The 21,269-nt window shown below is 42.9% G+C and overlaps 1 protein-coding gene across 1 annotated transcript in view; it reads left to right on the top strand.

Annotated features, from left to right (window-relative positions):
• The window catches only part of PA2G4 (proliferation-associated 2G4), a 61,717-nt gene extending 42,947 nt beyond the window's left edge, over positions 1–18,770 (top strand). The window contains exons 8-13 of the mRNA XM_029594737.1: positions 4,636–4,714; positions 4,829–4,962; positions 5,155–5,249; positions 16,643–16,770; positions 17,011–17,064; positions 17,272–18,770. Coding sequence (XP_029450597.1) covers positions 4,636–4,714; positions 4,829–4,962; positions 5,155–5,249; positions 16,643–16,770; positions 17,011–17,064; positions 17,272–17,337 — 556 coding nt within the window. The 3' untranslated portion in view covers positions 17,338–18,770. The remainder of the gene's footprint in view (positions 1–4,635; positions 4,715–4,828; positions 4,963–5,154; positions 5,250–16,642; positions 16,771–17,010; positions 17,065–17,271) is intronic.
• Positions 18,771–21,269: the final 2,499 nt, after the last annotated feature.

The following is a 21,269-nucleotide window of genomic DNA, read 5'->3' as shown; positions in this document are numbered from 1 at the left end:
GACAGAGGGGGAACAGGAGGACTTTTCCGATATACCACCGCCAATTCTCGACCCGGTCTCAGCCCTGCCTCCTTCAGAACCTCCAAGGGACCCACTCACGTGCGCGCCCCCCCCCCCCCCCCCCCCCCCCCCGCATTTTCGGCCGAATTCATTGTGCTTCTGCACAATGCCTATTTGCAGCGCCTGAAGCATCCGAGGGGCTCGGCCCCAGAGTCACCCCCCTGCAAAGTTCCTCGCTTGGCGGACACTGCGGCGTCAGTCCCTGGACCCTCGGGGGGGGGGGCCCGGGACCTCCCAGGGTGCATTTTGCCCTCCCCCCCCCGTGGGGGGAGTGGCCCCACTTCCGGACCTGGGGGGGGACCCGGCCTCCCCTCACGCGGACGACCCTCTCCTGGCTTCTCATCTGGACTGCGACGACCCACGTGTTCTCTGTATTTTTCGGAGAGAAGAGCTGGAGGATTTAATTCCCCATGTATTGTCGACCTCAGCCTTCCAACTGATAATAAATCACTGGGGCCTCCCAGCCATGCACCTACTGGCCACCTATCTCAGTGCCCAAGTTCCCAGGTTCTTTAGCCTCAGACGAGAGCCACACTCCCAAGGGATTGGCGCTCTCGTTCAGACCTGGCCGGAGGAAGACTTACTATATGCCTTCCCCCCCATGGCCACTACTGGGCAAGGTCATCCGCAAGATAGAACACCAGAGGGGACTAGTCCTACTAGTGGCCCCAGATTGGCCAAGACGCCCATGGTACGCAGACATGCAAAGACTCCTTGCGGGGAGCCCTCTGTGCCTACCTCCACACAGGGACCTTCTCCAGCAGGGCCCAATTCTTCACGAAGATCCATCTCGATTCTCTCTTATGGTCTGGTCCTTGAGAGGACTCGCCTGAAGAAGCACGGATACTCGAAGCCTGTGATTGACACCCTGCTCCGAGCGCACAAGTTCTCAAACATCCCTGTCATACATACGGATCTAGAGAATATTTGAAGCCTGGTGCAAGGACCACGAGATACTCCCACGGATGGCCAAGATCTCCATGATTCTGGAGTTTCTACAGGACGGTGTGAAGAAGGGGTTGTCATTCAACTCCCTCAAGGTCCAAGTAGCCTCCCTCTCCTGCTTCAGAGCTGAAGTGAACGGTATCCATCTATAAGCTCATCCGGATTTGACCCGTTTCCTAAAAGGGGTCAAGCAGCTTCGGCCACCCCTAAAGTGGCCGGTGCCCCTATGGAACCTCAATCTGGTATTAGACTTCCTAGCAGGTGCTTCCTTCAGACCAACGCGAGGTCTGTCACTAGGCCTCTTAACATTGAAGACGGTATTCCTGGTGGCAATATGTTCAGCTCATCGCATCTCCGAACTACAAGCACTATCCTATTGGGAATCATTCCATAGGTTCACACCTGGAACCATACAGCTGCGCACCGTCCCCTCCTTCCTACCGAAAGTGGTTTCCCAGTTTCATTTGAACCAGGCCATCTCCCTACCTTCTCCAGATGAACATAAGGACTCGGAAGACTCCCGCCTTCTTCGCCATCTAAATATCAGCAGACTCCTGGTGCGATATCTGGAAAGATTGGAACCGGTGCACAAAATGGATCGCCTGTTTGTTCTTCACAGCAGGAAGAAACAAGGAGAAGTGGCCTTGTGGGCAACCATAGCCCGCTGGATCAAGGAAGTAATCAAGGCAGCCTAGATAGAGGCAGGAAAGCCTTTACCACAGCAGGTTAAAGCTCATTCTACTAGGGCCCAGGCAGTATCTTGGGCAGAAACCAAACTGCTATCGCCGGCCGAGATCTGTCGGGTGGCGACGTGGTCCTCCCTTCACACCTTCTCCAGGTTCTACCGCCTGGATGTTCAGGCCCGAGAAAACACAGCCTTCGCAAGGGCAGTACTAATTGGGCCACGGGCAGCCTCCTGCCCTGTCCGGGAGTAGCTTTTGGACACACCACTGGTCCTGAGTCCATCTGTCTACACTAAGGAAAACAAAATTATCAGGTAAGTAATTTATCCATTTCAGTTCTTTCAGCACTTGGGGATGTGTACCATCTGGTCCAGGTGATTTGCTACTCTTTGGTTTGTCAGTTTGCCCTATTGGATCTTCCAGGATCACTGAGATTTGTTTCAGTTTCTCTGAATCATCACCTTAAAATATCATTTTTGTAATGGGTATCTTACATCTTTCTTCGTAAAGACTGAAGCAGAGAATTCATTTACTCTCTGCTATGGCCTTGTTCTTCCTTGGTGCCCTTTTTACCCCTCAATCATCTAATGGTCCATCTGACTCTCTTGCAGGCTTTTTGCTTCAAATGTATCTGAAAAAGTATTTGAGTTTTTGCTTCCACAGCAAGCTTCTTATCAAATTCTGTCTTTGCCTTCCTTATCAATGCTTTGCATCTAATTTGCCAGTGCTTATGCTGTTTCCTGTTTTTTTGTTGTTTTTAATTCAGATTCTTTTCTATTGTTTGAAAGATGTTCTTTTGGTTAGAATAAACATGCTGGCAGTAGTTTGGCCTTCCTGCCACCCTTTTTTAACTGCATTGAATACATTTGGTCTGGGCTTCCAAGATGGTATTTTTAAACAATATGCATGCCTGATGTAAAGCCTTAACTTTTGCAGTTTTTCTTTTCAGTTTTTTCATAACCATTTGTGTCATTTTTTCAGTTTCTCTTTTGAAATTTAAATGTTATCACAGCAGATTGTCTTAGAATCCTCCTTCTAATTATCAAGTCAAATTTGCTCATGTTTTCAGAATATAAATCAGTTTATATGTTTCATAAGAAGCCAATGTGTAAATTATCTGTTAAATAAAAACTATTTCTAAAAATGAATGTTATGTTTACTATTGCCAAGTGGCCCCACACTGCTACCTCTCGCACTAAATCATGTGTTCCACTAAGGATTAGGTCTAAAATAGCTCCCCTCTCTTGTCTATTCTTGTACCATCTGCTCCATGAAACAGTCAGTTTATTTCATCTAGAAACTTTACCTCCTTAGCTTGTCTTGATGTGACATTTACTCAGTCAATACTGGGGTAATTAAAATCCTTCATTATAATAACTATGTTGCTAATTTTGTTAGTTTTCTTAATTTCTGTTAGTATTTCATCGTCTGTCTGTTCATTTGGACCAGATGGATGGTAGTACATCCCCACTGCTATTCTATTCCCCTTCTCAAATGAGATTTCTATCCATAAAGAATGTACAGTGCATTTTGTTTCTTTCAGAATATTTATCCTGTTTGACTCTATGCCCACTTTAACACACCACCACCCCTCCTCCAATTTGATCCATCCTATCATTGCGATATAATTTGTAGCCCAGTGTCACATTGTCCCATTGGTTATCCTCCTTAAACCAGATATCTGAAATGCCAATTATATCTACCTCTTCATTCAGTGTTACACAGTACAACTCTCTCATCTTATTTTTTAGACGTCTAGCATTTATATATAGATATTTCAAAGTATATATTTTGTTTGAATTAGCAACCTGCTAATCAGTTGACATGAGTAATTTGGAATCTTTCTGCTCTGTTTGCTCTTTACTTAAAGGCACCTAGGGTACTTTAGCAGTTATTGCAATTTCTCTATCAGTTGCCGTAACTTCCCTGGCTTTTTAGTATCATTCAAAGATACGTTATTCCAAGCCATGCACTTCTGAGCGACTGTCTATTTAAGTCGATCATCTAATTTAAAAGCTGCTCTGACTTCTTTTTAAAGGTTAGTGCCAGCAGCCTGGTTCCATTCTGGTTAAGGTGGAGCCTCTCCTTTTGAAAAAGGCCCCTCATTCCCCAAAATGATGCCCAGTTTCTAACAAACCGAAAACCCTCTTCCCTGCACCATTGTCTCATCCACACATTGAGACTCTGAAGCTCTGCCGATCTCTGGGGTCCTGAATATGGAATTAGGAGCAGTTCTGAAAATGCTACTTTAGAGGTTCTGAATTTCAGCTTTCTACCTAAAATCCTAAATTTGGTTTTCAGAGCCACCCTCCTGCACTTTCCTATGTTATTGATACCCACATGTACCACGACAGCTGGCTTCTCCCCGGCACTTTCTCTAAAATCTTATCTAGGTGGTGGTGTGTGACGTCTGCTACCTTCGCCCCAGACAGGCACGGTAACAGACTATCCTCACACCCTCGAGCCACCCAGCTATCTACATTCCTAATGATCGAATCACCCACTACAAAGACTGTCCTAACCTTTCCCTCTGATCACAGACTCCTAGAGTCATCCTCATTGCAAGAGGATAAAGCATCACCTGGAGTTCAAGTCTTAGATACAGGATCACTTCTGCTACACCAGAGCAATGGTCTCCTGCCAGATGATCTTGCTCCTCCAAAACAGCACAAAAGCTGCTAGTCTGGAATTAGGACCATTTTACTATGACCCTGAAGGGCTCCTCTGTATATCTCCAGGTCTGCCACTCTGGCCTCCAGAGATTGGACTTGTTCCCTTCATTCCAACAGCTATGAAAAAGCTGTCTCGAGCATTCACCTTCTTCAGGATCTGAATGCTGTTAATGGGACCCTGTTTCTCTGACTCGGAACCCTTTGTTATGAAATGATCGACATTACATTTTTTTCTTCTTCCTGGCCTAGAGTCATGATGTCTTATGTTTTTGCAGGAAGGACCATGAAAAGGCCGAGTTTGAGGTCCATGAAGTTTATGCTGTCGATGTTCTTGTGAGCACAGGAGAGGGGAAGGTGAGGGCTGCTAAATATAGAACACTTGAGAAACTTGTCTCCCCCCTTTCTGTCTTTTCTCTTGTGTTTTTTTGTTTCTTATCATGTTGTTATGAGTCTTAATTCTGTTTCAAGGCAAAGGATGCTGGTCAGAGAACTACAATTTATAAAAGGGACCCAACTAAGCAGTATGGACTGAAAATGAAAACCTCACGAGCCTTTTTCAGTGAGGTGGAGAGGCGATTTGATGCCATGCCATTCACACTCAGGTACAGAGCTGCTAGGGAATCTGAAAAGTTATGCTTTCTTTGGCATTCACTGTGGGTGATCTAATATTTCTCTCCGGGGGGAAACTGTTTCCCCAAATTCTCCCCTGAAGGATGGGAGGAAGAAGTGGTCTCATTGCTGCTGTTCCTTCTGTCACTGCCTTTTCCTTCACGTCCTTCTCCTGTTCTTTACAGGGCATTTGAGGATGAAAAGAAAGCAAGGATGGGTGTGGTGGAATGCGCCAAACATGAGCTCCTCCAACCCTTCAACGTTCTCTATGAGAAGGAAGGTAAGAAACGAGACATGCAGAGACCCACACACCCTCTTCCCTCCCTCCTGATAACCCCACCCAGGAAGGTTGTGTAAATTTCTGGAATTCAGGCTCGGATTTCCTTGTTAGTTACGTTGACATTTGTCTTCAAGATCTGAGTCTGCACTATAGCTTAATATTGCAGCAGTGGCTAAAGGCCAGAGAACCAAAGATGATGTATAGCTATTGCCTGCTGGGGTTTAATTAAATATATATTTCTTTAGAGGCTAAAGTTTTACCTTTATATAGACGTAAGCAAGTTGTTTACTGGTTAAGTTGTCTGTTAAAACACATAGACAAAACATGAGCTTATCACAAGTATGAGTTATAAGAATAAAGTATAAATTCTAGGAATCTAATAAATATTGAGATTTGATTGCTGAAAGCTTGTTTTTCCAAGGGCAAGCAGGATGGTAGTCCTCACACATGGGTGACATCATCAGATGGAGCCCAGCATGGAAAACTTCTCAGTTTCCAAAGCTTTGACTTGATATATACTGAGTATGCCCAGCATACCCTATACCACGCATCCACACAGGATCCCTCTTCAGTCTGTTTTTTTTTTTTCTGCGGAGCTTTTGCATCTCGGTTTGAGTGAGCTCTTGCTTTTTATTTATTTTTTTCTCTAAAACTTGTGGAGACTTTCTCCCCTGATATTTACTTCGGGTTTTTGCGGTCCGTTGACGCCGGGTCCCTCTCGGTCCCTCTCATAGCCTCCTCAGCTAGGTTTCTTGGTGTTTCGGGTAAGTTTTCTTTCGCATTTACCTCCCTTGTGGCGGCAGTATCTCAGTGCCATTATAGTCCGCCACCAATATTGTCATTTTTGCGTTCCTCTTTTTCTTTTGTCATGTCCACAAACAGTTTTTGTCGATGTCCCCAGTGCCCAAGGGCCATTCATCATGGATCCCCATGATATGTGTCCTCTGTCTGCAGATGTCCAGCACTCCTGGACATCTGCATGATGTCCAGGAGTGCTGCAAGTGCACCCAGATGATCCCGAAGGGACATCACACCCGACTTGACAAGGTGGAGAAACTCTTCGGTTTGGGGAAGTTTGAGACATCAACTTCAGCATTGGCAGCGTCAGCACCGATGGACCATGGAGCTGCACCAATGGACACCGAGCCATCGACAACAGCAGGGACCGTTGGTTCTGTCGATGCCGCCAGCGGATAGGGGCATCAGAGACCAGCCATGCTTCGGTCTCCTCCAGGTCGAGGAAGTCGGGCTCCTCATTATTATCAATGTTTCTGGTTCATATTTAAACTGTTAATTTAATCTGTGACACTCAGAGCTCTTCTGGATTTGGTCAATGACTGTAACCTGTTTATTACTTTGCATGCAAATTAATAAGATCAATAAAAAAGGAACTTTAACTGGCCTCAGCTGAATGCGTGGTATTGCGCATTTTTCTTTTAAGTTTTTAATATAGACTTCAACTGAGATATGCAAAGCCATTTCAGATGCCTCTGGGAAATCCCCCGAGGGTCTTTACCTTTGGGATTTTCCACAAAGGCCTCACAGTGCATTGACAATACACCTTACCAGCTCTGTGGCAGATAGCTTGCTGTGAGGGCTTTCTCTACACGAGTTTTGGGGGCCCATATTTACTACCAAGTTCTGTATCTATGCAGGCATGTGTAAAGCTATAAAAAATACTCATGTATTAGACACATTGTAACATACACAAAGACATTTAATTTTGTGTGTATAGCAGCAATCTTAGCTACTGATCACTTATGAAGCTTTCGTAAACATTAATTCATCTTCATCCAGTCAGTCATTCCAAACAAATGGGTTATGCCCACTGACCAGCAGATAGACAGATCAACAGGCTCCCTGATGTCACTTTTTATAGTCACCTGTGCTGATAATCTGCCAGTATTCTTTGTCTCCAGCAGATAGTAGGTAGGCTTCCTGTGCTGTGGACTGCAATGATTAGGCTGAACAGGAAAGTGGATATAGGGTCCTAAGGTGAAAACATTTCTCCCTCTCTCAGATGAGCGGGACTCTTTGCTGAATTTTGGTCAAAAATTAAAAAAAAAAAAAAAAAAAAAAAGGAAAGAAGAAATTTAAAATTTCTGAAAGAAGGTAAGGACAAGGGGCTTCCAAGGGGATCTGGCTTTCTGGATCTTCTCCCATCTGCTTTGTTTCACCTTCCTCCCCTTCCCTTATCCCCACCCTCTTTTGGTATTCCCTTTTCTGGCTTTCCGGTTCTTTAATTCTGCCTTGTTTGCCTTTGAGCAATAAAATAATAAAAGCGCCACTTGAGAAGCTGTTCCCTGCTCAGTGGCTGAGGACTTCGGCAAGGTGAAGTCTTGGCTCAGTGTGCAGCCGTGGATGGGAGAACCAAGACCAGTTACAGGGACCATTATTCTGCGCCAAATGGTCATCTTGCACTGAGGGGGCATGGCAGCTGAGAAGGCGTACAAGAAAAAAGACCGCGTTTTGCTTGACCTGGAATCTGAGGAAGATTCAAGCAGGGGAAAGTTTTGCTGCATTGCAGCAAGGCTGAAGGGCAGCTCCAGAGCTCGGATTTTTTTTTTTTTTTTTTTTTAAATCTGCAGAGATCCGTAATTGAAGACATGGTGGAACAGATAATTCCTGCTATGGTCCATGTTTCTGTAGGAGCTCCAGTAGCCATTTTAGAAGCATGGGCCTCCTTCTTTGAGCCTTTGGAGCGTTTTCTCAGTCAGCTAAAGTGGCTGCTACTGCTGTGCAAAGTTCCTGCTTTGCTTGTTGTGGCCTCCTTGTCCTGGGCCACAATCTCCAAAGAGATTTTTAAGGGCCTACAAGCTTTTTGTTTGGGCCGAGGAGCAGGTCTAGGGACTGTTGCTGATCTTACTTCTTCTGTGGCCCCGGAGGGGGCTAGATCCAGGAACAGACCCAGGGCAGTAGAAGAGAAAAGGCTGTGGAATATTTCTATATATGGTTGGCTTTCATCCAGGGCCAGGTGATTCTGAAGAGGAGGACCTAGAGGAAGGGAAATGTCCTCCTCACTGTGGATAACACTTCTTTGCTGCCCCTTTTTCATGAAGAGGTGCAGCTAATCTATCCTTGCATGCTTTGGGTATTGCAGAGAAGAAAAAGACTCCTAGATCTGTTATGGTTGATGTTAGGAAGTTGTCATAAAGTGGTTTAGGAATTCATTTGGAATGGGATTCTCCAATTTTAAGGGTTGTCGAACATTGGCTAAGCTATAACCCTTTCATTATGAACATGGAGAGAACTTCCATTTTCTGAGAGTGGATACCTTGGTATGTTCGGTTTTCAAGTGGATTACCATTTTTTTGAAGGTGGTGTGGCCCTTAAAGTTGCACAGGATAGAGTCTTAGTTTACACAGACATTTGAATCTGTTAGCATGGCCTGTAGCTGTATTGTAGCAAGGTCTGGCTGGCATCTGGCACAGGAAGGCTCTCTGGAACCTGACTGTCAATTGGAACTGGGTGCAGTATTTTTGGTAGACGCCTGCTTTGATTTGGTGCATTCTTCAGCTAGAGGTGTGTGTTCTATTGTGGAAGCGAGAAGGCTTCTCTGGTTAAAGAATTAAGTCAGCTGATTCCATCTGAAGTTTTAATTTGATGATGTTTCCCTATAAAGGGCATCTTTTGTTTGATGAAGGTCTTGAGAAAATAGCAAAAGCTTGGGGAAACTCCAAGGTGCCGAGGCTCCTGAAAGACAGGGAGAAAGCATCTTCTTGGTTCTTCCTGCCTCATAGTAGATTTCAAGAGGCACTTCATGAGCAAGTGGGCCTAACAACTGCCTAAATACATTATTCCAAAAGCATCATCCCCAACGAAACACAAGATCAGCAAACAAAGCCCTACTAGCAATTCCCCCAATCTCCTCAGCAAACCTCACAACAGTCAGAGAAAGAGCAACATCAATAGCCGGACCATACTTATGGAACTCACTTCCAGAAAACATAAGGCTTCAAAACGACACAAACCTCTTCAAAAAACTACTCAAAACTTGGCTATTCTGACAAGCCTACAAAAACGGTATTGGATAAGCATTTGTTTTGTTTATTTCATAGTTATGCTATTTAGCTCCCACGATTGTTATTGTCCTTTGATATTTATATAACTTTAGTCTACAATATTTTAGATTATTTTAACTACTATTACTAATGTTTTTACTTCCTTATATATTATAACTGTCATCATTCTTTTACTATATACTATTGTACTTTCCTTGTTAAATGGTTGTAAGCCGTTGTGAAGGTTCCCACTGATGCTACGATATAGAAAACCAAATAAATCATAAACCATAACCAAAGGTCTTGGACTGTTTCTAGGTTTCGGTCCTTTCGATCCAAGAGAGGAGGTAAGAGGGGATCCTCAGGGTAGGATCCTCTTGATCCTCACAATGAATGCTTGGGGGCCTCTTCTTTGCTACCAGTATTGTGGTTTAACCAAAATAAATGCTTAATTACTGTCAACTTGAAGGAAGATCTTTATTTAGATAAAGTATGGAATATTCCAGGAAAGTGCAAGATTACCAGCAAGGCAATTCAGAAGCAGTCTGAAATTGTTTACATAATAGAGTAAATGCAATGTACACACCAATGAGCTAGTTTGTTTTTCATAACATTTTCCTAATTGGGTGACATTAACACAGTATCCTCTTAATAGGATGACATAATTTTTCATATATGTTAATGAAGCTGGGATTCTTGTAAATAATGTAATTTGTTGTAAATTGAGCAGGAATGAAATTTAAGGTTGAACTTGACATACATTTTGGCCTATATTCTAGCATTTCAGTATATTTTGTCATGTTAGAACCTTGTGATTCTTGAATCAGTGTAAATTCACAGTGCAGTAATAGCTTCATAGGAAACTTTTTCAAAGCATCCTAACACTGGAGATAGGCAAACTACTGTCAGGTTTTTCGGAAATGGGCCCAAATTACTGCAGATCACTGGGTACTAGACATTGTCTGAGACAGTTATTATTGTGGTCCACAACAATTATGCCCTGGAATTCTCCCAGCCCTTTTCAGATGCCTTTATAATTTCCCTTTGCTGGTCCGGCAGAAAGCAGGAGGTGATAAAAAATGATTCTAGGGCGACTTCTCAGCTTGAAGGTGGCGATTTCAGTTCCAAAGGAGCAGGAATGTATAGTTTGGTACTCTATTTACTTTGTGGTTTCAAAGAAACGCGTGTCCTTCTATTCCATGTTGGACTTGACATGGGTAAATGACTTTCTAAGAGTAACTCATTTCAGAATAGAAACTCTGAAGTAAGAAAAGGAGAATTCTTAACCACACTGGCCCTGATGAGGGCTTATTTTCACATCCGTTAAGAGTAGATTATCAGCATTTTCTTCATTTTGCGGTCCTGGGTTGGCATTTCCAGTTTTATGTCCTACCCTTTGGTTTATTAATGACCCCTCGTATCTTTTCAAAAGTGATAGTGGTTGATAAGACAGGGGAAGAGAGAATTTGAAATGAAATTGGCTGTAGAGGCAAAAACTCAAAAATGTTTTTAAATATATCTGAAGCAAAAAACCTGTGAGGGAGTCGGTTGGACCGTTAGATGACCGAGGGGTTAAAGGGGCTCTTAGGGAAGATAAGGCCGTTGCAGAAAGACTAAATGAATTCTTTGCTTCTGTGTTTACTAATGAAAATGTTGGGGAGATACCAGTTCCGGAGATAGTTTTCAAGGGTGATAAATCAGGCGAACTGAACAAAATCACTGTGAACCTGGAAGATGTAATAGGCCAGATTGACAAACTAAAAGTATCAAATCACTTGGACTGGATGATATGCATCCTAGGGTACTGAAGGAAATCAAAAATGAAATTTCTGATCTATTAGTTAAAATTTGTAATCTGTCATTAAAATCATCCATTGTACCTGAAAACTGGAGGGTGACCAATATAACCCCAATATTTAAAAAGGGCTCCAGGGGCGATCCGGGAAATCTAGACTAGTGAGCCTGACTTCAGTGCCTGGAAAAATAGTGGAAACTATTCTAAAGCTCAAAATCGTAGAGCATATAGAAAGACATGGTTTAATGGAACATAGTCAACATGGATTTACAAGGGAAGTCTTGCCTAACAAATCTGCTTCATTTTTTTGAGGGGGTTAATAAACATGTGGATAAAGGTGAACCAGTAGATGTAGTGTATTTGGATTTTCAGAAGGCCTTTGACAAAGTCCCTCATGAGAGGCTTCTAAGAAAACTAAAAAGTCATAGGATAGGAGTCGATGACCTTTCATGGATTACAAGCTGGTTAAAAGACAGGAAACAGAGTAGGATTAAATGGTCAATTTTCTCAGTGGAAAAGGGTAAACAGTGAACTGCTTCAAGGATCTGTACTTGGACCGCTCTCCCATTCTCTTCCTCGACCTGCTCCCCTGTCCCCGTCCCTGTTTTTTTTGTACTTTCTGGCTTTCAGTTAATTGTAAACCGATTTGATGTTTCCCATGAATGTCGGTATAAAAAACTGTTAAATGATCTGGAAAGGAATACGATGAGTGAGGTTATCAAATTTGTGGATGATACAAAATTATTCAGAGTAGTTAAATCCCAAGCGGATTGTGATACATTACAGGAGGACCTTGCGAGACTGGAAGATTGGGCATCCAAATGGCAGATGAAATTTAATGTGGACAAGTGCACAATTAAGCTCTGGAATTTGTTGCCAGAGTATGTGATTAGTGTAGTTAGTGTAGCTGGGTTCAAAAAAGGTTTGGATAAGTTCTTGGAGAAGCAGTCCATTAACTGCTATTAATCAAGTTGACTTAGGGAATAGCCACTGCTATTAATTGCATCAGTAGCATGGGATCTTCTTGGTGTTTGGGTACTTGCCAGGTTCTTGTGGCCTGGATTGGCCTCTGTTGGAAACAGGATGCTGGGCTTGATGGACCCTTGGTCTGACCCAGCATGGCAATTTCTTATGTTCTTAGGCAGAAGCTTGGTGCAAGGAAGGGATCTTAGTTCATCCTTACTTGCTCAGTTGATTGATCAGGGTAAAGATGCAGGCCACTAAGAGGGTGGTCCAATTTTTTAAGGAGTTGGGCTAAATAATTTCTCCAAGAACAATCTACTGCCATCCCAGATGTTGGAATATCTGGGAGCCCATTTGATATGAAATTGGGATGTGTTCTTTTAACAGACCAAAGAATGCAGAAGAGGGCTCATCAAGTGCACACACGTTTGTCCACAAGGAGTCCAACAGTGTAGTTCTACATGCAACTTTTAGGGTAATGGCAGCAGCCTTGGACTTAGTGCCATGGACCAGGGTGCACCTGAGGCCTCTTTGAGGATGTTACTATCCAGATGGAATCCCCACTTGCAGTGTAATTCCACGAGTTCTGGAGAATGTGATACTTAAGTCTGCATTGGTGGACGATGCCCAAACATTTGGAGACATGGACCTGGAAACTGAAGTGGGTGAAAGTGACTAAGATGCAAGTCTCAAGGGCTGGGGAGCACGCTGTCTGAGTCGCACAGTCTAAGGCCTGTGAAGTTTTGAAAAGGCCCAATGGTTCATCAGTCATTGGGAAACCAGGGCAATCATTCTAGAGTTTGTGCCTGTCCTGACAGGCCAAGCAGTCAGGGTAATGTCTGACATCTCCACTGTGGTGGTCTATGTACACCATCAAGGGGGACCAAGAATCCTCAGGTGTCCTTGAAAATAGATCTGCTCATTGTGTAGGTAGAGATGAATCAGGACATTGTCCACATCTCACATTGCTGGCATGGAAAATACTCAAACTGACTATCTTAGTCGCAAAGTGGTCAATCCAGGGGAGTGGTGTCTGTATCAGGAGGCCTTCGATCAAATTGTGAAAAGATGGGGATTGCCAAGGCTAGATTAATGGCAACTGTTGGGAATGTGAAAGTTCAAAAGTTCTTTAGCAGAGGGAAGAAGTTCCTTTCGGCAGGGATCGATGCTGTCCAGGTTTTGGCCGGTGGACATTCTCCTATACATGTTTTCTCCATCACCGATGATTGGCAGAATTCTTCAGAGGATCTGAGCACCCGGATCTGGTGATATTGGTTGCACCAGATTGGCCAAGGTGTTCTTGGTACGCTGTTGCTCAGGGGAAAACCTTGGCGATTTCTACCCACTCTGACCCTACAGGCATATAGCGTCTGGTTCTTCACGAGGAACTGGATCAATTTTTGTCTTATGGCTTGGCCCTTGAGAGGGCACGATTAGTGAAGAGAGGGTATTCTCTGACTGTGGTGGCTACCTTCCTAAGAGCCAGGAAATTCTCCACTTAGCTTATGTACAAGTGTGGAGAATTTTCAAAGACTAGTGCAGTGGTAAGTAATGCGTTCTTGGAGGAGCTTCAGTACCACAGATTCTGGATTTCCTGCAGGATGGCCTTTCCAAAGCTTCGGCTCTTAATTCCTTGAAGGTACAGGTGGTAGCCCTTTTTTGTACTATAGAGGTTGTGTTGGGCTGACCTTTGTGTTTTCATCCCAACATTGTGCATTTTCTTTGGGGCATGAAACATATCAACCCTCCGCTAGTCTCTTGTACCATCCTGGGATCTAAACTCTGTGTTGTCCTCTTAAGGGGCTGCTTTTGAAGCTGATTACCTTGAAGGCTATGATTCTGGTGGCTGTTTGCTTCGCTTGTAGATTTTCAGAGTTATAGGCACTTTTTTGTAGGGAGCTTTTCTTGTGGTCACCATACGTGCAATCCCTTTCTTCCAAAGGTGGATTTGGCTTTTTGTCTGAACCAGTCAGTGTTCTTACTCACCTTCAGCAGAGGCTAAAATATCCAAGGCCTGGCGTATAGGTTACGTCAGGCCTTGGATATTAGGAGAAAGCATCCTTTTGTGTTATCTTAGTCACTTATACTTTTTGGAGATATGATCACCAATTTTCCTGTACTCTGGGAGGCATAAAGGTAAGGCAGCTACTAAAGCCATGATAGCGTGCTGGATTAAGGAAGTAGTTGTGACGGCTTATGTGGAGTCTGATCTTTCCTTCCCTAGGCAGGTGAGGGCTCATTCCACAAGAGCGCAGTGGCTTCATGGGCTGACATGCATTTGGTGTATCCTTCTGATATTTGTAAGGTGGCAAGGTGTTGCATATAGGGAAAAATAACCCTTGCTGTAGTTATACGATGTTGGGTTCCATATTAGGAGCTACCACCCAGGAAAAAGATCTAGGCATCATAGTGGATAATACTTTAAAATCGTCAGCTCAGTGTGCTGCAGCAGTCAAAAAAGCAAATAGAATGTTAGAAATTATTAGGAAGGGAATGGTTAATAGAACGGAAAATGTCATAATGCCTCTGTATCGCTCCATGGTGAGACCGCACCTTGAATACTGTGTACAATTCTGGTCGCCGCATCTCAAAAAAGATATAGTTGCGATGGAGAAGGTACAGAGAAGGGCAACCAAAATGATAAAGGGGATGAAACAGCTCCCCTATGAGGAAAGGCTGAAGAGGTTAGGGCTGTTCAGCTTGGAGAAGAGACGGCTGAGGGGGGATATGATAGAGGTCTTTAAGATCATGAGAGGTCTTGAACTATCAGATGTGACTCGGTTATTTACACTTTCGAATAATAGAAGGACTAGGGGGCATTCCATGAAGTTAGCAAGTTGCACATTTAAGACTAATCGGAGAAAATTCTTTTTCACTCAACACATAATAAAGCTCTGGAATTTGTTGCCAGAGGATATGGTTAGTGTAGTTATTATAGCTGGGTTCAAAAAAGGTTTGGATAAGTTCTTGGAGGAGAAAGTCCATTAATGGCTATTAATCAATTATACTTAGGGAATAGCCACTGCTATTAATTGCATCAGCAGCATGGGATCTTCTTAGTGTTTGGATAATTGCCAGGTTCTTGTAGCCTGGATTGGCCACTGTTGGAAACAGGATGCTGGGCTTGATGGACCCTTGGTCTGACCCAGCATGGCAATTTCTTATGTTCTTACCTTCTCCAAGTATTACCGCTTGAATGTGGTGATCAGGGGGGAGGCCTCCTTTGCCTCTATAAAGTGTTAAGAGCAGATTAGGCAGTTTCCCACCCTAATGTGTAGCAGCTTTAGTCCAAACAAGTGGACTGTATCAATCTTACTGGATGAAGAGGAAGGTGAAATTTAGTTCTTACCTGATAATTTCCTTTTCTTTAGTCCAATCAGAACTGTCCAGGTTTCTCCCTGTCCTACCAAACTTACATGTATCTGCGATTTCAGTTTCCTCTTCTATGTTGCTGAACACCTGCAAGATCAGGTTCTACTCCTGAGCGGGTAAGTGTGTTCGATACCTTTTGTTCACATGCCCTGTCTTTCTGCTTCCTTATTCTCCTTGAGGTCCTTTATTTAAAATCAGTATTTTGGGAATACAAATTCTGATGATGGAATTAATTGTAACTCAGCTTGTCTACAGTTAGCTTGGCAGGCTGATGTTAGCACAGGTACCTATAAAGGGTGACATCAATTATCCTGTTGATCTGTCTCCATCTGCTGGTCGGTGGGCATAACCTTTTTGTCTGAACTGGTTTGACTGGACTAAAGCAAGGAAAATTATCAGGTAAAAACTATTCGTCTTTGTCAGTTACATAAAAAAAAAAAAAATCTGGGGTCAATATTGAGCTGCTGGACAGCCAGTAAAGTTAACTAGATAACCTTATTGGGCTAATGTAGTTAAGATATTTAGCAACACAGGTGAGTTACTGTATATACCTAGCTATATCCAGGTTAACCAGATAAGTTTATCCAGCTAACTTTAGTACTGCTCGCAAGCTGCCCTAAAGTTAAGCAGATAACTCTGAAAATTGACATTATCCAGCTAATGTGATTCCACTCCAGAATGCCTCTGACTTAGCCAGATAAATTTTATCTGGCTATGTCATTAGTTTGATATACCCGGGTAAGTTTTAGATATTGAGAGGTGTGAGAGACGTATAAAAAAAAAACAAACTTAGCCAGTCAAAGCCCTTTCAATATTGACCTCAGCCTTATGAGTTAAGATTTGGGTTCTAGCCTTTGTAAAGAGTTACTGTGAGAGCCAGTCTGATAGCTTAGTAACTAGCACTTTGCATTGCCAGCCAGAAGAAGCTGCTGCTGTTGCTGAAGTAGTGCTCATTTCCTCTGTCAGGTCGGAGACCGCATCTCTTGCTGGAGCACCTGCAGATTGCTTGAATCCCAGAACAGTGTTCCAACTAAGTTGCATGGGGATGCATCCTGCACCCTCAGTCACAGAAGGATACTATAGTGCTGGGGGAGGTTCTCAGAGAAACCCTCAAGACACACTATCTTTTTCTATGCATATGAGATTAGCAAGAAAGTTTAGCTTGTTGAGCATCCATATGGAAAAAATATACCAGTAGCACAACTATCCCAAGCTAACAGAGGATAGACAGTTAATGTGTTGCTTGCTTCTTTCTGTCATAGGAGAATTTGTTGCTCAGTTTAAGTTTACGGTGCTTTTAATGCCCAATGGCCCTATGAGGATAACCAGTGGCCCCTTCGAGACTGACCTTTACAAGACGGAATTTGAGGTGCGGGATGGGGATCTAAAGGTGAGCTCAAAGCATCAAAATTCATTATTTCACCCGTTGTCTTCCAGGTCCTAGGCTATGGTGGATGCAGCAGGCTTTTATAATGGCTTGGTATTCACAAAGACTTTCAGTAGGGTAAATCATGTTTCATGCAAGAAACCTATCTCTGATTTGACCTTGATGAGGACAAATGCATTGTGTAAAGACTTATAAAGCCATAGCAGCTCAATGTTTTTGGGTTGTTTTTTTTTTCACTTCTAGGCACTTCTACTCAGTTCTGCTAGCCGAAAGACTCAGAAAAAGAAAAAAAAGAAGGTACTGTCGTCGTGGAGTGTGAATGTTTTTGTCTCCATACTTTGCTGCCTGCAAAGTAATGAAAACTTGAAAGCCTTTGAAGTACTTTATTTGATGGGGCATGCTCAGCCTTTGCCTGCGCCTCTCTGACTCCTCTCTTCTGTGTTCTGGTCCTGCTGTACATTTTGTGACAAGACCCAACTCGTGATTCTGCATTTTTCATTGCAGGCATCTAAGAATGCAGAGAATGCCACCGCTGGAGAAACCGGGGAGGAAAATGATGCAGCCGACTGAGGGGCTCCCATGGTCCCCTCATCCACCTGCCAGTCCGTTTTGTAGTATCTGCATCACATATAAACACCTCCCACCCCACCCAGCCCAACCAAAAGAATGTGTGTGGGGATTTGGGGTTGTTTTTTTTTGTTTTGTTTTGTTTTGTTTTTTTTGCCTTTATGACCAAGCAGCAAACTCTTTTGGGTGCCCCATGCCGCAGGTACCTCTCACAGACTGACTCTGAGGTAGCATTATCGCAACCTCTGAACTCCTTTACAACATGAGAAATAATAATAAAATCTGGTGTAAAACCCAGTGCAGCACTGCTCATTCTACAGTTTCTAGCTGAGTGAGCAGGGCTGGTGCTAGCCATGCTGAATCCTCCTGCTCCCCTCAATCTTTCGGGACACTGCTGCAAAATGTTGCCATGTATGAGATCTATTAAGAAACCTTGACCAGAGGCAGGAAAAGGTATATAGAAGTGAAATGGGGGGGGGGTTCATTGTCCTGATTGTATTCCACATAAATCCTAAGGGTATGGTGGTATTTTCACTTTCCTGGAGAAGGCTGGCCCCATCCTGCCCTTCATCTAAAATGAAAGCTCAGCAGATGCTGTTGTAACTTTAAATTTTACATAAAATGTGGGTTGAAATTTTAGGGGTGAGGGGAGAAATTAACTATTAGTTGCTGTATCCTTGTCCATTTTTTCAACATCTCTCCTCTAGAACACCTGCCACGTGGGCCAGCTGCTGAGCTTTTTTTCTCAACAGATGACCATACTGTGTGATCACAGGGCACGAGAACAGCAACTTTAAACGGGCTCCATCCATACCTCTCCTTGCTATGGTAAAGAAGCAGAAAGGTGCAGGAGGATCTCTGCTACGTGATCAGTCTGTGCTTCATGGAACAGAACCTGCCAGTGTCTGCAAGGCTGCCTAGAGGTGTTTGCCTTTGTATACATAAATTGGAATTTGAAGCCCTCTGTACAAACATATATGATGTCACACAACCTTAATGAAAGTAGGAGAGAGATTACATGCTAGCAATGGACTGTAACATCTCAAGTGATGGTAAAGACCAAAACTTTGACCTGAACCAAATCTAAATGTCTGATGTTTTTAAAAAGTGATCTGCTGTCTCTAATCAGACTATGCCCCCTGGGCTGAGGACGGCAGTGGCAACATGCAGATGCCATGAAACAGAAACTGTTTTCCAGATTTTATCTAACACAGCCTAACCTGGAGAGAGCCGGTGTGATTATTGGTAGAAGCTCACTGAAATAGATGACTTTCTTACTGTTGTGCATACCCCTGTGGTATTTCCAGCTGGAAGGAAGATATGAAAATATCACTGCTTCTTTGGGCTTAAACTGCTGTGAGTGGCAGCTGTTGTAAACAAATTGACTCCCTCCATGTTAGCAGTATTGTGTATTAAAATGTTACATAAAAGCTTGATAGTGGTGCATATTTAATGGAATTTTGTAGTCCTGGCCTTCCACCATGGACCTGACCTTGTGCCAGTTCTTTAGATCCTTTGGGAAATGAGCTTCTTTAGGGGCCAATGCAATAAGATGCATGCTGAAAACAGGCACTCGTATTGAGCACCTGTTTTCATAAAGTGCATGCAGCCACATCCCCTGGGTGCCTGATGCAGTATTTAAATGAGGGGGGCTGCGTAAAAAAGGACGCACTTGGGGAGAATTGTGTCCCTAGCGCTTAAATGCATCGGGCACCCACAATTACAACAGACAGTCAATAAGAGCGTCTGTTTTTTATCCTGCTTCTTCTGGCTGATTTTGCTGAGGTTGCTAAAGACACTCATAGCTAAGTGCCCCTTGCTATGGGCATCTAAATTGTGCGGCCAGAAGAATTTTTTTTTTTTTTTTTTTTAAATCAAGCCAATTTACATTTACTTTTCAACACCGCAAGCAGTAAATTTAAGTGTCACAATGATACAAAGTAGGAGGACACAGGGCTGTATTATTATTTTTTTTTTTTATTTCTCATGAGTCCTTGACTCGCCACCTCCTAGGCTGGAGTTAAATTTGCCACATTAAAAAGTGTACATTGGGCACCTAGCAATTTCCTGCATTGCGGAGTAATAGCACATAGCCTCATCTACATGGAATTTACATGTGATGGGTGCTATTGGGTACACATTTGTTTGGGCACGCATTTTGGATGTGCTAATTTCCTTGTTACATCGGGTGGTGGTCTAGTGCATCCAAAACTTATGCCCAACCACGTGCAGACCCGTGGACTAGGCTGAGCACAATTATATTGCATCAGCCCCTTTGTGTTGACTGCAGCATCGTGCTCAGGCTTCATCTGCTAGCCAGAGTGGAACACAGTGGCTTTTGTGCTGTAATCAGCCAGTGTGCAGTAGTATTTGCAGAGGAAATCTTTTAGAATATATTTATCTTAAACAGAAACCCAAAACATGATGAAATGTAAAGACCTGCAAAAGCTTTTTCACTCTTAGTGTTCCCTATCTGCTATGTTAGCATAAAATCTAATTGATTTCTGGCTTTGCCCACACTTTTTTACTGCTATGAATTCTCTATGCTTATCCCAGATTTTCTTTAATTTTGTTACTGATTTTTGTCACCACCTTTGATAGGAGACTCTTCCATCCATAATGATAATACTTATTTCTATAGTGCTACTGGCAATATGCAATGCTGTTCAATGGTGATAAGTCCCTGTCCTAAAAAACTTATAGTGATAATGGTAAATTTATTTTACTATATCAATTTTCACATATCAACATGGTATACAATAAAAATTATAAAAAAAAAAAAAAATTATACCATCATAAAAGACAAAAAACAATTACTCACAATATCACATAAAGCATAAAAATCTTAAAACTACTCATGCAAGAAACAGAATCAAACACTAATCAAAAACCTGAGTAAATAGCCATGATTTCACAAGCTTTCTAAATTTCATAAAGTTTTTTTTCTAAACAAATATCTGAGGCAATGGGAGATGGTCCTTGTGACTTGAAGAAGTCACTATCAATGGGATTGAATCCTGGCTTCACTGGTTCTCAGCCCATTGCTCTAACCATTACCTCCACCCTCCATTTCTCCCTCCATCACTCTCTTCTCTGTGAAGAAAGATTTCCTAATGTGACTCATGAGACTGCCACCTTGGTGCCTCATAGCATGATCCCTTGCTCTAGAACTTCCTTTCACTTCTTTAAGGTTTGCATATGTAGGTCCTTAAGTCTCACTCCCTAAAGCTTGTGGTGTAGTCTGCTCCAGTTTGGTAGCCCTCTTTTTTTGGTATATAAACCACTGAGCAATCGCAACTCTTTTAGCCTGATTTAAATAATTTGTATGGTTTTGCTTCTTGATTCACAATGGAAAATGATAAAACAATACAGCAAAACTGAAGTTTTGCAAGTAGCAACATGAACTGACCCAGTATGAAAACTTCTTATTTTCTTATCTATTACTACTGGCAGTAGTAACATGGGATCTATTTAATGTTTGGGTACTTGTTACCTGGATTGGCCACTATTGGAAACAGGATGCTGGGCTTGATGGACCCTTGGTCTGACCCAGTATGGCAACTTCTTATGTTCTTATCTATTACTGGAAGATGCAAAATATTTTTTATGGTTCATATTCATACTTTGTGTTGCCCTTGGAGAACTGAGAATTCATACTTTGTTTTAACATCACTCCCCCTGCCTCTTTTTAAATGACATGCCTTCTGCTGTTTGCCCTCTTGTGGCATGTGCTGTGGATAGAATTGTTTCAGTTTCATACTGAGGCATTGTGATGCCTTAGGAAGACACCACAGAAGGGGTAGGCTCCAGTAGAGGAACAGTAAACCTTTTCCATAGGATATATTTTTATACTGTTCTCTTGTCTTAAATGTAGTGGAGTATGTTTGGTGTTTATTGCACCAGAAAAGCTGTCCTACTTGTGCAGTGACCCTTGT

This window comes from Rhinatrema bivittatum, chromosome 3 (genome assembly GCF_901001135.1).
Source record: "Rhinatrema bivittatum chromosome 3, aRhiBiv1.1, whole genome shotgun sequence".
Taxonomy (NCBI): Eukaryota; Metazoa; Chordata; class Amphibia; order Gymnophiona; family Rhinatrematidae; genus Rhinatrema; species Rhinatrema bivittatum.
The sequence above is the reverse complement of the archived record's forward strand: the minus strand, read 5'-3'. Positions and strand labels throughout refer to the sequence as shown.